The sequence below is a fragment of the Astatotilapia calliptera genome, chromosome 17 (assembly GCF_964374335.1).
Source record: "Astatotilapia calliptera chromosome 17, fAstCal68.1, whole genome shotgun sequence".
Lineage (NCBI taxonomy): Eukaryota > Metazoa > Chordata > Actinopteri > Cichliformes > Cichlidae > Astatotilapia > Astatotilapia calliptera.
This window is the reverse complement of record NC_137438.1, coordinates 39,073,990-39,089,424: the sequence shown is the minus strand read 5'-3', so window position 1 is coordinate 39,089,424 and position 15,435 is coordinate 39,073,990. Positions and strand designations below refer to the sequence as shown.

At 44.0% G+C, this 15,435-nt stretch overlaps 1 protein-coding gene and 1 non-coding gene across 2 annotated transcripts in view; one reads left to right on the top strand and one right to left on the bottom strand.

The window, feature by feature from the left end:
- hmcn1 (hemicentin 1) overlaps nucleotides 1–15,435 on the bottom strand; it is a 99,933-nt gene that overhangs the window by 41,689 nt on the left and 42,809 nt on the right. The window contains exons 12-35 of the mRNA XM_026146195.2: nucleotides 14,147–14,288; nucleotides 13,916–14,043; nucleotides 13,672–13,785; nucleotides 13,347–13,505; nucleotides 12,417–12,608; nucleotides 12,234–12,329; nucleotides 10,418–10,545; nucleotides 10,167–10,311; nucleotides 9,169–9,281; nucleotides 7,939–8,098; nucleotides 7,461–7,626; nucleotides 6,825–6,952; nucleotides 6,218–6,469; nucleotides 6,006–6,101; nucleotides 5,353–5,547; nucleotides 5,127–5,257; nucleotides 4,246–4,393; nucleotides 3,751–3,877; nucleotides 3,503–3,657; nucleotides 2,676–2,954; nucleotides 2,084–2,365; nucleotides 881–989; nucleotides 629–798; nucleotides 283–437 (exon numbers count right to left, since the gene is read on the bottom strand). Of these exons, the coding sequence (XP_026001980.2) occupies nucleotides 283–437; nucleotides 629–798; nucleotides 881–989; nucleotides 2,084–2,365; nucleotides 2,676–2,954; nucleotides 3,503–3,657; nucleotides 3,751–3,877; nucleotides 4,246–4,393; nucleotides 5,127–5,257; nucleotides 5,353–5,547; nucleotides 6,006–6,101; nucleotides 6,218–6,469; nucleotides 6,825–6,952; nucleotides 7,461–7,626; nucleotides 7,939–8,098; nucleotides 9,169–9,281; nucleotides 10,167–10,311; nucleotides 10,418–10,545; nucleotides 12,234–12,329; nucleotides 12,417–12,608; nucleotides 13,347–13,505; nucleotides 13,672–13,785; nucleotides 13,916–14,043; nucleotides 14,147–14,288 (3,770 nt within the window). The remainder of the gene's footprint in view (nucleotides 1–282; nucleotides 438–628; nucleotides 799–880; nucleotides 990–2,083; nucleotides 2,366–2,675; nucleotides 2,955–3,502; nucleotides 3,658–3,750; nucleotides 3,878–4,245; nucleotides 4,394–5,126; nucleotides 5,258–5,352; nucleotides 5,548–6,005; nucleotides 6,102–6,217; nucleotides 6,470–6,824; nucleotides 6,953–7,460; nucleotides 7,627–7,938; nucleotides 8,099–9,168; nucleotides 9,282–10,166; nucleotides 10,312–10,417; nucleotides 10,546–12,233; nucleotides 12,330–12,416; nucleotides 12,609–13,346; nucleotides 13,506–13,671; nucleotides 13,786–13,915; nucleotides 14,044–14,146; nucleotides 14,289–15,435) is intronic.
- trnas-aga (transfer RNA serine (anticodon AGA)) lies at nucleotides 1,170–1,251 on the top strand. The gene has a single exon. It is a non-coding gene; the product is annotated as a tRNA-Ser (tRNA).

Sequence of the window (15,435 nt, the reverse complement as noted above, 5' to 3'; positions counted from 1 at the left end):
GTTGTTTACTACTTTGTTTGTTACATATAGATACAAAATTACAAGAAAGTCTGGCTCCTCAAAAGTAAAATATAGAGAAATGAGCTGTGTTTCCATACTGAAAGCACTGTGTATAAAAATAAGTAATAATTTGAATTGCATCAAGGAGAGAGGGAGAATCTAGGTTTGGCTGCAGATATACAGCATGTATGGATCTGTGGTTCACCTGAAGAAGTTCATGCTTCAGTGATGATTGATTTTAAAGTGAATAGCTTGAAAATGTCAGACAATTAAGGGACCAACCTGCAGGTGCTCACTAGTTGCGTCGACTGGTCGTCCATTTTTAAGCCAGGTAATGGTTGGAGGAGGAATTCCACTGGAGACACAGTCCAGACTCACGGGCTTGTGGAGAATCACTGAACGTTCAGTAGGTCCATTGGTACGGATGGATGGAGGAACTGCAGAGGTACAGAGGGCAGGTTTTTATCCTTGGAAACATTTTACAACTGAAAATGAGGAACCAGGAAATTTAAAAAAGGTAAAGCGAGATTTTGCTGCAGCTTGCAACTAGAGTTTAGGTAAAGCCATTTACATTTAAAAGATACTGAGATGGGTCTTTTTAATTTTAAAGTAAGTTTCTTTGTTTTACCTTGGACAACCACACTGAAGTCCTTATTATGGTTTCCTGCCTCATTGGTGGCCACACACTGAAAGAGAGCTGTGTCAGAGACCTGAGCGCGAGAGATGACTAGGCGTCGCCCACCGGCTGCGATCCATAATCCTTCACCCTGTCGCAATAGCTTTCCGTCCTTATGCCACCTGGGAAGGAATTAACTTTACAGTGACTTTCAATAAGGCCTGTTTGCATTTGTTTAACTGTGAGCAATAGACGAGCTCTTACGTGATTACAGGTGTAGGTGTTCCTGCGGTGTGACACTCGAGCTCCAAAGGTGTGTTAAGTATAACTGTGGTGACCGTCACATTATCAGATCCATCGATGAAAGGAGGAACTAGGAGTGAAAATCATCTTTTTTTAATTCATTTTCCTGACATTTCAGTTTATGCTCAATAGAATAAACTCTGACAAATATTTCTAGCATATGTGAGGCCAGATACATCAAACCCACAGTGAAGTGACAGGACACTGCAGATAAGAATCAGCAGAACACGAGAGCATCGGCTCAACATGAGTTGTCGTGGCCGAGTGGTTAAGGCGATGGACTAGAAATCCATTGGGGTCTCCCCGCGCAGGTTCGAATCCTGCCGACAACGGCGTGACGCTTTTCTCAGCTGTCAGACAGTTAAAGAGCAAACCTGACAGGCTGCAGTCGCCGATTTTCTGTTAGCAAGTACAAATTCAGAAAATACACTTCCTGTCAGCAGCGTCTTTGAAATAATGGTAAATGGCCTGCATTTGTATAGCGCTTTTCTAGTCCATAGGACCCCAAAGCGCTTTACACTACATTCAGTCATTCACCCATTCATACACTGGCGATAGCAAGCTACATAATGCTATAATGCATTTCTATTAAAGGCACAGCTGTGCAATGACGCTTGTTTGGTACCCAGAGGAGATGAATGTCTTTCTCACAGGCATTTACATTTACTCCATAAATGACAGCATCACGTCGGTAAGTCGACTGTACTTAGTCCTCGTTCTTACCAGTTATGAAACACATGCAACTGAGCGGCCAGTTTAGATCACACTTTTTTTCCTGTGATGTTTCTACTTGTCAGAATTAAATGTTGAATTCCATTACCAATAAACCTTAAGTAGACTAAATTTTCTCAAAGCAAAAACACTAATTTGGATATAGTAAAGAAATCGGTGTGGAACGAACAACAAAGCCAGACCAAACACTTCCTGGGATAACATGCAAGCAAACAAGCAGGTCAACTTCCTACAAACAGTATCATGTGCATGACTTAAAAATGCATTGTGTGCATTTTGGATGGATAGAAATATCCCAGGTGTTTCCCCATCAGCTGTAGTTTGGGTGATCTGTGAAAAATCACTATAATGACAGCTGGGATAGCACTCTAAGAAGAAAATGGAAAGTGATGTAGTTATACCAGAAATCAGCGATTTTCTGTGTGTTTATACCTAAAACTCTGACATCATATTTGACCTCCTTCTCCCCGGCGATGCTCGTAGCCACACAGATGTAGTGTCCCGAGTCTGAGACGGCGGCCGAGGGGATTTCTAGTTTCTTTCCCTGCTCGAGCACACGGACACTTGCCCCATCGCGTACAGGGACTCCATCCTTCAGCCACGTAAGAGAAGGTGGAGGGTGTCCTCCAGCCTCACACTCCAGGATCAGAGATTTACTGAGAACCACTTTCCTTTTGATGGGCCCTTTATCCCCGCCTGTGACTGTGGGAGGCACTGCACAGGGAGGTCCGCCACGGAAAGAAGAGAACGTGACAAAGGTTTAAAATCTTATTTGCATTTGACACATTTCAGGCTTTTATCAGGCAGAACTTACATCTGGTTTATGCTAAATCACCAAATTAAGCTTCAGAGCCAATAAAGGGTTTTCTAAACACAGAGATGATGGCAGTTTTCATTTCCAGGACTTGTTCTGGACTTGTTGTAAACAACATCATTTAAATTAATTTTTAACAGCTGTTACTTTAAGCTGACACAAAACACAGTGAACACAAAGATGTGTGTCGATATCATTTCTGGCTCTTACAGTAGACGTCCAGCGTGTAGCTTTTCTCAGCGCTCCCAGCCACGCTGGTCACCTTACACGTGTACTGTCCAGCATCAGAGGCCTGTGCACGAACGATCTTCAAGTAGCGGCCTCGCTCTACATGTTGAGCCTGACGGCTGGACAGGACGATCTCTCCTTTTCGGTGCCAGGTTATGGAGGGAAGCGGCACCCCACGTGCCTCACACTCCAGAGTTACCGCAGTATCCAGCAGTGCCGTCACCTCTGTGGTGACATTACCTCCTTTGATGGAGGGGGGCACTGAAATAAACATATAAACATACTGAAATTTGTAATTCAGCTACGTTTGTCCATGTTAATTGTGCTAAAAGATTTATGCACAGTATACAGTAGTGTGCATAAGTCTTGAGCCACCACTCGTTTCTTTACGTTTTGCTGCTGCGGAGCCTGATTTTCCTGAGCAGCAGTTCTCCAGGATTTCTGAAGGTCTTTCAAAGTTTTGGCTGCTTTTTCACTCATTTTCAGTCAAGTCCTTGTACACGACCAAGGCACATAACCCTGAATTATACACATATTTCTACACACGACAGACAGCTTAGCAACAAAACTATAAAAAAAAATTCCACAGTTTGACAGCATAAAACTGTATTTTTAAAGCGCCAGGGTGATTCCTGAAGCTCGTTTTGGCCCCACATACTGTACTTCCATGTATGTTTGCACACTTTTCCATAAATAACTGCATCTATCCACCTATTTTCTATTTCTCTGGAAATGATGGGTGGCTCAAGACAAGACACGGTGCTGTATTTACATTAGAAAATTTACTTTGCTTAGGATTACACACTAACCATAGACACTAAGGTTAAAGTCCTTGGACTGTTTCCCAGCTGTATTCGTGGCACTACACTGGTAGCGGGCCTGATCTCCAAGACGGGCACTTTTTATTCTCAGAACCTGACCCCTGTTTGTGACCTCCAGATTGGGATCACCGAGAAACACCGGCCTAGAAAGGATTAAGAATAAGAATGAGAACAGGAAGTACTGACAAATGAATGTTCAGCCAACTTCATTTCTTTTCATTTCAGAGCACGCTTACTTCCTGTCCTTGGACCACTGGATAGCAGGAAAAGGGATTCCCTGCACCTCGCACTCAAGAGAGACAGCTTGTTTGATAATTGCTGAAACATCTTGAGGAGAGCCCGAACCTATAATTGTTGGTGGGACTAAGGAGCCAAGAGAGAAAAAATGGCTTTAATAGTACAACTACAAGTTTCTTATTCTGCTGCAGTAATGTTGCCAATATCTGACAAGTTCTGCACGTCCACAAGCTGAGCAGCTCTTATTTTAACATTTAGATTTATCAAACTTATCAAAAAGATTTTTTTAAGTATATTAAAATTCAGAAAGTAACAATCAGGAAGAGAGCACTGTATATCATATGTTCTCTCGTTTTTGGTCTAAATACTTTTTTAACGCAGCTCTGAATTAATTGTACCGAACTGAGAATTGTGGGTAAATCTAGGAGACAGGATTGCATTAACCTGCAGCACAGAATAGTCTTTGCGCGTCGCCACCGACTGTCTTTACTCACCAAGCACATCCAAAAAAAAGCTTCTTTCGGCGTTTCCTGCGACGTTGATGGCTTCACAGCTGTAGCTGCCTGCGTCTGCTGTTTCTGCCTTCAGCAGTCTCAGAGTTTTTCCCATATCAGCAATCTGAATGTCACTACTTGCAACTACCTGTCGATCAGCATAAATAAAATCACAGTGTAACGTCGTTGTAATAGGATCTAAACAAAAACAAAAAACGAGCTGCTGATACGTTTCTCAGCAGATTTGAAAGTGGCTGCGGTCTACAGAGAGACAAACCTAATTTAAAATGTATACAAAACACAAAAAGTGTGCAGTTCAAGAAAACATTCGGAGAGAAGAGCGTAGATTTAGATTACTCGTAATTAGTGGATTAAAGTTCTGATTTCACCATCTGTGCCTGACAGGGAAAAACATTCAGCAGCCAAAGGAACAAAAAGCAGCCAACTAACTGGGACGTGACAGCAAAGTGTGTGATGATGCTCTGTTCTCCCCTCAGTTTATCATTATTATTCTGTCATTGCAGCTTTGAGCATATTGAAACCAAGGCTTCTTTGGCAGGTCTTTGTTACACACACACATGGACGCACACAGGCTCCACACACATTTACAGTCTGTTCTCTTGGACATCGCACCCTGTGATCAGAGCACATTAAGTCTTTCAAGGCTTAAGGCTTCCATCATTATAATTTCTCATTACTTGTTCTCATGTAAAAAGAGACCACAGTCTCATGACCCCAGGTTAAATTTGGCTCATGCAATTTAAAGCGCTCAGTGTGTGTATTTGATTTATGTACCTGTCTTTTAAAGGTGTAACCTTTACACACATGGCAAAATAATATATGTCTTTGTTTCCATTCAATATAATCAATTATTCACATACAGGAGCTCCATCCTTGTACCAGGTGACGACAGGCGTTGGAGTTCCTGTGACGTCACACACCAAGCTGGTGGGCTGGCTCAGGACCACTGACAGGTTGCCGGATGTTTCTCTGTCACGGAAATCTGGGGGTACTGTGGAGGTGCCAAAGGTAATGAGTATATTATGAAATGTAGGAATTTTATTTTTGAACTAGAGGTGCAAAATACTTAAAGAACAGGTCAGTCACCGTTGACTTTGAGCTGGTACTTCCTCTCAGTGGATCCAGCGTCGTTGGCAGCGGTACAGACGTACTCTCCATTATCCATCGGTGAAACAGAGGCCAGAATCAGCAGCGTACCGTCCTCTAGGATGGACACGCCAGGCTCATTACCTGTCAGCTCCTGGCCATTACGCAACCAGCGAATCACTGGTTTGGGAAGACCTGAAGAAGGGATGGAGACAGGAACACTCGCAAAAGAATTCCAAAGTTGTTCTGTGTTTGCGCTCCTGCAACAGAAAATCTGCACTGTACTCTTTTTAATAAATGCACCAAACTGGTGCATGCACTTTGTCATTCACTCTCACAGGTGCCGGGCTCACGAGCTGGCCCGGGCCCTCAGTTCAATACAATTTACTTATTTTTATAGCAGCAAATCACAACAATCTTCACCTTCATATTGAAAGTCAAAGACCCGACAATAATAGGGAGAAAGGTTGACAAATCCCTATGAACAATCACTTGGGGAAAGTGGGAAGTCAAAACGTCCTTTTAACAGGAAGAACCCTAAACCACAGCCCCTTGCCTTGCTTGTTGCTTCATTATGAACAGACGTGCTTTCATTTGCATTTGGTTGTGATCCTTGTTTGCGAACTGAAAGCTAAGAGATGGTAATACGGCACCTTTGGCAGGGCAGGGGAAGGCGATACGCTGATTAGCAACCCTCTCCTGCAGAGGACTGTTGAAGGGGGGCTCCAGTACTTCAACAACGGGGGGCACTGAAAAGATGCAAACACACAATCAAACATATCACACACACTCCAAAGCATCTATAACAGTTTGAGTATGGAGCGTCTTAAAATTGAGCGGTAGAGTAAAACTGTAAGTTGCCAACCTTGAACTACAAGCTGAACTCGAGCCTCATCTCTGCCTGCAGTGTTGGTCGCTGCGCAAGTGTAGGTTCCTTCATCATCCAGTCCCACATTGGTCAAGGCCAGACTGCCATCAGGTGACACCGGGTATCTTCTACCATCCTTGGTCCAGATTAGCACGGGCTTTGGGAATCCCTTCACCACACATGGCAGCTCCACAGGGTGACCCACCTGCACCTTCATTACCCGGGGGCCAGCATGAATACTCGGGGGCACTGCAGTAGAAAGGACATGATTTGCCAAGCTTTTCTTCTGCCTCACCTGAAGCTGCATGATATTTAGTGCAGGAACTTCAGCCCAGGAGTTACTATAGATTATGTGTGTGGCTGTGAACTATGTAATCCCAGGTGATATTATGTCTGAGCTGCACCTCTCATTTAGGTAATTGTGAGTACTGAATGAGTAGTTTGACTGTCTGAAATCTGAGAAATGGATATCACACACTGTATATGTTCAGTTATCTATTTTCATGCAGGTGGTTGCATAGTTCACTCTGATATTTTGACAGTTTTTACATTAGACATCAGGAATCTTTACACTCATCATAGATTTTTAATCTTCTAAACTTACCCTGAATGCTCAGCTCAATGGATTGCGTTAAGTTTCCAGCAATATTGGAAGCAACGCACACATAGAGTCCACTGTCTGACAGCCTGGTCTCTAAGATCTTCATAGACCCAGAGGGAAGCTTTGCATGTCTGGAAGAAACAAGAACATACTTAAAAACCAAACAGTCTGGGTGAAACGCATGGCTGCAAATTTAGAAATATTAAGAAAAGAAACCTCAAACGCACTCACACACTTACAGTTTCCACTCAGTGACTTATTCGGTTATTACATAAAAAAAGACACTTTGGTAATTCTTACTAATCCACCATCAACCATAATTATAGTCAGTTTGCCAGGCGCATAGTAGGAGCAACAGATCACAGGGAGGAGTATGATTACTCAGTCATCTTAGAAAACCACAAACTATGCCCTGAGGTCATAAACGGTTGACAAAGCACTCCATTGTAGATTACAGTGTATGTAGGTTCTCCTTTAAACAACAAATCAAGCTCTCTCATTGAGGTTAAAACCAAGATAATGTGATTTTAGCCAAACTTAAGCAAATGTGTCATTGACACGGGTGTAGAAGGTGATTTTGTCTGGTGTGACTTTCATGAAAATGGCAGAATAAAGTCGTGTACATGTGTATGTGTTTACCTGGGAGAGTACGGAGAGATTAGTTGCCTCTCTTTGGCCCAACTGATGATGGGAGGCGGGACACTGTGGACATCACATGGCAAAACAGCATCCTCGCCCTCGATCACCGACATCTTCGTCGGACCTGCTGAGTGTTCGTCATCGCCAGCTTTGGACCTCGGTCGGACTGGGCGATCAAACACACAGACATTTAATTCCTCGCTGCTAGCATTTAGGCATGTAGATATGGTCAAGCTGACCTGCTGAGGTTCAAACTGAGCATCACACGAGGAGGAAAGGAGATTTAAGCGACTTTGAATGTGGGTGATTTGTTGGTATCATCTTTTAGAGTTTGCACAGAATGTGGACTTGGTAAAAAATGATCAGTGTGATCCCAGAAACCTTAATTTAGCAATAATTTCTTGACGTAAAATGCTACATTTAGCCCCCGTGCTTCTTTACAGACTATGTGTAGCCTTCAGCTGGTGATGAGGTTTACCATAGACCGTGAGCTGGACCTTCCTGGAAGCATGGCCAGCAGCATTAGCAGCAGTACAGATGAACTCTCCAGTCTCATTTCCAGAAGGGGAAGTAATAAGGAGGCTGCCGTCAGGATTCAACGAGAAGGCCGAACCACCCAAGTTCACTAGCTCCCCACCCTAGAACACAAATCACAGCAGGGCTGGATTTTACTTCATCAGCTCAGCTTTAACACTCGATTTGTTGTCCAAGACAAAGAAGTGTGGTTTGACCCACTAAATACTTAAATATAAAAGCAGATTCTTTGCCCGCTTGTTACGCAGCAGCACTATGAAGTAATTATTACAAATGCACAAATCATATAAACCCAAAGCACAAAGCCAGTGTGATGTTAGTGCAGCGGGAGTGTGTCATATTTCAGCCTTGCAGTCACTAACATGCCATCATCTGACTGATGTTATAGAAAACAGCAAAGGAATCAGAGGGAATCACGTTTTAACAGCTGGTGCAGAACTTAGTAGGCTCTAGTTTCATATGTCCCTGTAGCCCTGTTCACTTTAACAGCAAGGCTTTTACAACTCGGAGGAACGAGTGTAAAAGACTGAAAAGAGGGAGGGACTGTCCACATGCATAGACTGGCTCAAAATGTGAGCGCTCGAAGGCTGAAGACACCGTGCAAGCTAATGGACGCAGGTAGATTCCATAGTGCAGCACATCAAACATGCACATGTACCCTCACAGAGCCATTTTCCAATCGAGCGCTATTGTCTCTGTGCAATCCTGACCTCTGACACAAAACAATGCAGGAACCTGTTCCTTCGCAGTGGAAAACAATGCATCCACATCTGGAAGGTTTCAACTTGAGCTCATCGCTGTTCAAAACCACACAACCAAATCGCACAAACACAAATGCTCTCTGTGTTAGCCATAAAACAGCCAACAGGAGAATAAAGAGGTTCATCTGTGCACGGGTACGCGAGTCAACTGATCCTTTAAGTGTGAGGGAATCAGGGAAAATGGCTATTTAAGGAAAAGGGGAATTATTTACTCCTTCCAAATCATCAGGTGAGACATTGCGATGCAACTTGAGCAATATTAAGTGTTAGTTAACAGCTACAGTTAACTATTAGTTGTGTCTTTCATCCCTGTGTCATATGGCTTCTCTGTGTGTGGCACTGAAAATTATTTGGCAGCATTTAAAGAGACCTGGCTTTTTTTTTTTGGCTGTTTCAAGAGAAGAGATGCACACCTTTGTCCAGGTGATATCAGGAGCCGGTACTCCAGCGGCACGGCAGGGGAGGGAGATGGGCGTTCCTTCGATTGTGCTGAATACCTGAGGGCCATGCTGAATGGTGGGAATCACTGCAAAAATGAAAGCAAGAGAAGATACGGAAGAATTTCATCATCGGGCATTTATAGAATCTACTCCATGCATTTTGAGCTCTGCGTTGAATCTGTGCCTGGATGTCTCCACATCACTGCCACCACTGATTTCCTGTGTGTCTCACGAGCATCTGGAAAGAAGCTGTCCATGCACTGCTCAGTACAGATGTTCCTGTTTTACTTTTGTGCTTTTTTCCCCTCTCGCTCTCTTTTTTTGTGACTCTGTCACTCCAAGGACTCTGCAGAAGAGATCATCACTCGGAGGCTTGTAACATTTTTTGGAAACATGATTTAGCTAAACAACTGCATCACGTGGAGTGTACACAATACAAGACACAGCATGGTGTTCTGGCTGCACACTTTGCACAGTTTCTCATGACTTACTGCAAGATCAATACAAGTGATTTGTGCATGCCTACATGAAAATGACCTAACCCCACTAATTTAAAGGAGCCGCTGCTTTAATATACATGCTGCAAACTGTTCCTGTTTATGTCGGTAGAATCTACCAGCAGCTGATTTTAGTAGAAATGGAGAACACGTTTCACTCTCTCACACACTTTGCTTCAAAGTCTACAATTCCTTCAGCAGCTCCTGGGTTAGATATTCCTGTTCCTGAGCACAAGAGCCTTCACAGTGGAAAGGAGACATTAAATGAAATGATATTTAGAGACATCAATGCAGAAACAGCCCAGGTGTGCTTAATGATATCAGCCCAGGCTTGGTTCGGTTATTTGCATTTCTTCAATTTCTTCAATTCCCGTTAGAGCTGATCTCAATGCTGAACCTCAAAGATGTCTGATAGGTGGGAGGATAACATGCGCTTATCTGTGTAGAGATTTTATGCGTTCTAATGTTTGCTACCGTAAACGTTGACAGCGGTGGTGTGGTTGGCGGCCCCGACAGCGTTCTCAGCCAGGCAGGTGTAGTCACCGGCATCATCCAGCCGAACTCTCTCGATATGCAGACTGCCATCCCTCCTCACTGACACATACTGGTCTGAGGTCACCTGACAGAAGTTGAATGAAATCCTCTTTATTCAACCCAGGGCAAGAATCAAGGTGTGCAAGATGTGGAAAACAATTTAAAAATCTAATTCCTCTCTGTGTCCTCACCAGGCCGTAGTTGTGCAGCCACTGCCTCTCGGGCAGCGGATTCCCACCAAGCAGCACGCAAGGAAGAGTCATCGGCTGGTCCTCGATCACGCTCAGCACAGCCGGACTCATCGCGATGACGGGTGAAACTGTGGACGCCATTTGGACAAGTTTACGGACGTTATGAGAAGTAAAAATCAAGGACGCCGATGGCAATAAGTGTTTATAAGGTGTGTTCAGTGTGCGTACAGTATGACGGACAGGGAGTGACTGTTCCTGCAACTGCATCATCAATACTGTAAGTACAGTGTTTATACAGCTGCTAGAACCACACGCACACGCCTTTGTATGTGTATAAATACAAACTTGTAACATCACATTTGTGGAAACAGTTTGGGGTGTTAACACAATCAGTGGTGACGTCATCTGTAGGAGATGGACAACAGGGTGTTGGTGAGGGGAATTTGACGACCACCCTGATGAGCCTGGGAACGCGTACATGCAGCGGACACACCAAAAGAAACTGCCGAACATCTGCATTTGGTATACAGCCAAGCAAAAAACGAGGTTTTCAGGACTGTATGCATTTCTGAGAAAAACTGAATGCACGCCACCAGTCGGTAGCTTGAAGAATCACTTTTAGCAGCAATAATCTGAAGTAAGTGTTTTCTGTCGACTTTATCAGTGTCTCACATGGTTGTGGAGGAATTCTGGAACACGCAGTGTTCAGTTCAGGCATTTGTTTAGGCACAGCTGCCTTACAGTCCAACAGCATTTCAGCCAGGTTGATGTCTGGACTCACGGTCATTGCAACACGTGATTTACCTGCCACTAAAACGCAAATCTGTGAGTCCTCTGAGGGGTTCACTAGATTGTTTGGATGATGTAAAGGCATGGATGGCTTTAAACTTTCTTAACTTAAAGGAACAGAAAACAGAGGTCATTGCAACACCTTGATTCTTTTCTTTTCTTCTGTTGTAGCTGCTGTGCTTGGGATCATTGTCTTGTTGCCCACTTTCACCTGGTAAGAGGCGTTTGTGCTGATATGCTGCTTGGTTTACATCAAACATGGCACTGTGCATTATGGCCATCTCCACTTTGGCCCTGTCTGTCCAGAGGACATCCAAAAGTCTTGTGGTTTGTTTAGATGCAACTTTGCAAACCTGAGATGTGCTGACAGGTTTTTTTTTAGAGACAAGAGGCTTTCTCTGGGTTAGGGTTTTCTAATTGTGCTGTCATGAACTTTAACATTTAACATACAGACTGCCGAGTCTGATATGTTGCTTCTGGGTTTTTTGCAATCTCTCTGAATTTTGCACAGTTTGACCTCAAGATGAATTTGCTGGGAAGTCCACTCCTCAGAAGAACACGCACCTGAACGCACCAGCAAACTGCCAAGACTTCTGATTTTATAGAGGTGCTCAGACTTACTTATAGGATCAGGTAATAAAGTGCTACCTCTCCCCTCACATTCTGTGGAAGCATTAAGAATGTACTTTCTTTTATCCCATGAATGTTGTGAGGCATGTTGTCAGTAGGGAAAAGCTGCAGTAGCTGAAGCTGCATAACATCTGGGTGGGTCTTTGCCTTCTAACCTTTGGCCTACATATAAGAGCTCAGTGTGTTTTCCACTAAAGAGAAGCTGTGAAACAGAATTAGAGAGTTTACAAGGTTCTAACAAACTCCCAAGATGCACAGGAAGCTTCAGCAGCCATGAAACCGATATGTGTGTGTTTTGAGAGCGACGGAGCTAACTGAGCGATTCGGAGGTTACGGTGCTAGACCAGAAAAATATAATAGTATCAAAGAAATGAGAAATTTAATAAGCTTTTCTTACCTAATCCAGTCACAGCGACGCTGGCCTGGGTTTGGATCTTGCCAAACTGATTCTGGGCCTCACAAATATAAACCCCCTCATCCCCCACCCATAGGTCTGAAGGAAAGAGGGACATTAAGGTATAAAATAACTGTATTTGTTTCAGTCATCTGTAAATTCATATACAGCTTAAAAAAATCTTACTGGTGATCTGTAGACGCCCTTTGCTCTGTGAGATAGTGCCATGTGTGCGAGGCCTGTTGAAAAGTGGCGAGCTGTCCTCTCTCCGCCAGGCGATCTCTGGTTCAGGGTAACCTCGGGCATAACAGGGCAGGGTCACGTTGAAGCCGATGTCCACAGCCACATCCGACGGCTCTACGGTGAACTTGGGTGCAGCTAGAGCGGTGAAGAGACCAAAAAGGGTAGAAGATGATCCACGTTAAAGACAGTCTGTCCGTGCTTTTTGCATGTTTTGGGTTAGTTACCGATTCTAGCGTACAGCTACTGCGGACAGTTTGCACAATTAACCTTGCAAACATGTGAATCCACCTCTGTACAACCTTCTTAACTGCAGGTGTAAACCAAACACTTTTTGTTCTTGGTCTGGTAAAGAGCGCATTCATATATAGCACATAAAGACAATGTTTCAAGGCTCCAAATAAAGCGTTGCCAGGATTCAATCGGTGCTTCTATTGTTGTCTTTGGCATGAAGATATGTCACACTCAGGTCATCTAAGTAAAGCGTGTGTATAGTGTAAAATATGTGTGAAGGTACAAGTATTTTAACAACACCATCTTCAGGGAACATGTGCTTATGTCATTTATACATCTGGCCCTGAAAAAGGTTTCGCAGTTCTGCACGAGTTCACCGAGGGGATAAAGTCCCAAACAGAGACGACTACCCACAATTCCTCTGAGTTTGCTTCTGTTTAACAGATTTGGATTTCAATTTACTTTTGTTAGTCTTCCTGAAAAGAAAGTAAGAGCTGTAGCTATCCAATAGGACTGGATGGTAAAAACAATTCCCCCTTAAAGCAAATATTAAAGCTGAAAACAGAAGCAAAGACAGAAAACCTCAGTCGCACGACATTAGCAACATGCAGCACAGGAAACAGAACTTGGTCCCGCTCTCACCTCCAACGCTCAGAGAGATCCGTCCTGATGCGGTGCCAGCAGCGTTGACAGCCAAGCAGGTGTAATCTCCAGCGTCGGCATTCTGGGTCTCCTTGATGGTCAGCGTCCCCCCCGATGTGTCCACCTCCAAGAGGGACGATGGGCGGAGCTTTGTGTGGCCTACAAAACAGAGCAAGTACAGCAGCGTAACAAAAAACAAGTGTTTTGGTGAAAAATCTTTTTCTGTGCGTTGAACTTATACATAATCCAAACTGATTGTGGGAATATGTTGACGGTTTCCATTTTTCTTTATTTTCTAAACCTGTCACGTCCTATGAGATGCTACCTTTGTACCACCAGATCTCAGGCTGGGGGATTCCAGATGCTGAACAGGCCATCACAGTGGCTTCTCCAACACCAATAAGAATCTCGCTGAATGCCACAGACACTACAGGAGACTCTAGAAAAACAAAAAATAGAAAAACATCAGTACCATAAAGAGAATCAAGGGCAATGCAGTGCACGTGATACATAAAATATATTAGTAAATGTTGTGTTTGCTTCCAGTGTCTGTGAATGTGTGCGCTCACCCATGTAAGTGAGGATGGAGGTCACTGAGTGGGTCCCAGCCGGGTTGCTGGCCAGGCAGCCATACGCTCCTCCATCCTTTTTCTCCATATTTTTTATAACCAGAGAGCCACCGGGAGTCATCCTGTGTCTGAAAAGATCGACATTTATTCTATGCGCTGAAAAATCTGAGTTGTATAATTAATATAAAGACGAATGATTGATTCTGTTTGTGCGAGAGGAAATCAGTTCACCTGCTGGACGCCGTGATGAACATGCCGTTGTGGGTCCAGACCAGGCGAGGTGGAGGATAGCCGCTAGCCGAGCAGCTGATCTGCACATCGTTTCCTGCCGTAAAGGTCTGATTGCGCGGCTCTACTGACACTCTGGGCACCTCTAGAATAAAAGACAAGTTGCTAAAATGAATCGCCGTCTTATTCAGTCGCAGGCGTTACTGCAGAGCGATTGGCTGCACTGTCTGCAGTGAAACACAGTCGTGGACAGATTCAAGGAAAGCAGTTTGCGCTTTGAATGAGTCCAGCTTCAGTCAGACGTCGTAACAGTGCATAAACTTTTATTGTCACCGTAGTGAGAAGAGTGACAGCTGATATGACAACCATTAGTGTTTCACAGGACATCTTTCACCCTCACATTCTCGTTTTTATTGGTAACACAGGAGGGAATACTGAATCTGGACCCAGAGAAGCTGGCTATACAGAGATTTTCCAACTGATTTACGATGTGTAACTCTTCTCTTTAAGGGTGTGTTTTCTCTACTCTATTCCCGCTGCTACGATCACGTCCAGTTTCTCCGACCTTTCCGACTTCAGGAAAATCCGTCTAAGACTTCCTAATGTAGAGACTTTTCTGAAACATCAAATCTGCGTCCCTGCCAGGAACTTGCTCTGGCTTGTGCGCCATCAATAAATTACTTTATGAAAGGTTAGCTGAGGGAATACACTTAAGAAAATGAAGGCACACACACACACACACACACACACACACACACACACGTTGGGTGCTTCAATCACCACATTTTAAAAGGTATACAGCACATTTACCATATTATACATATTAGAACTTTGACTTGAGAACAATTTGACTTTCCATTGTGAAAAACATCTTAAGGACTGGAAAACACACAAGATCAAAGGAAAGCGTGCCAGAACAACTACAAGGCCTCTTCTCTGTCTTCACTTGCCTCTTATTCTCACAATGTCACCGGGGACAGGGGACAGCAGAGAAACTAGGACAACCATATCGACAAGCCTCTCCCGAGCCAGCAACAGATGTGATACGTCTGGGAGAGGCTTGTCTCCAGCAGTCCCTTGATCCTCTCCCACCTCTGCGTCATTCATCTGCCTTCACGCCCTCTCACGATGTATTTATCCCGAGTCTCCTCTTTACACGTCTTCCTCTGACCCCTCTGTCAGACTGCATCTACTATGACTACATCTGTGGCTGTCTAATTTTGAAAAGGCCATGTATGCTAATGACTCACTGGCAGTATCCAAACTGTAGACATCCAACTTACAAAGAGTAG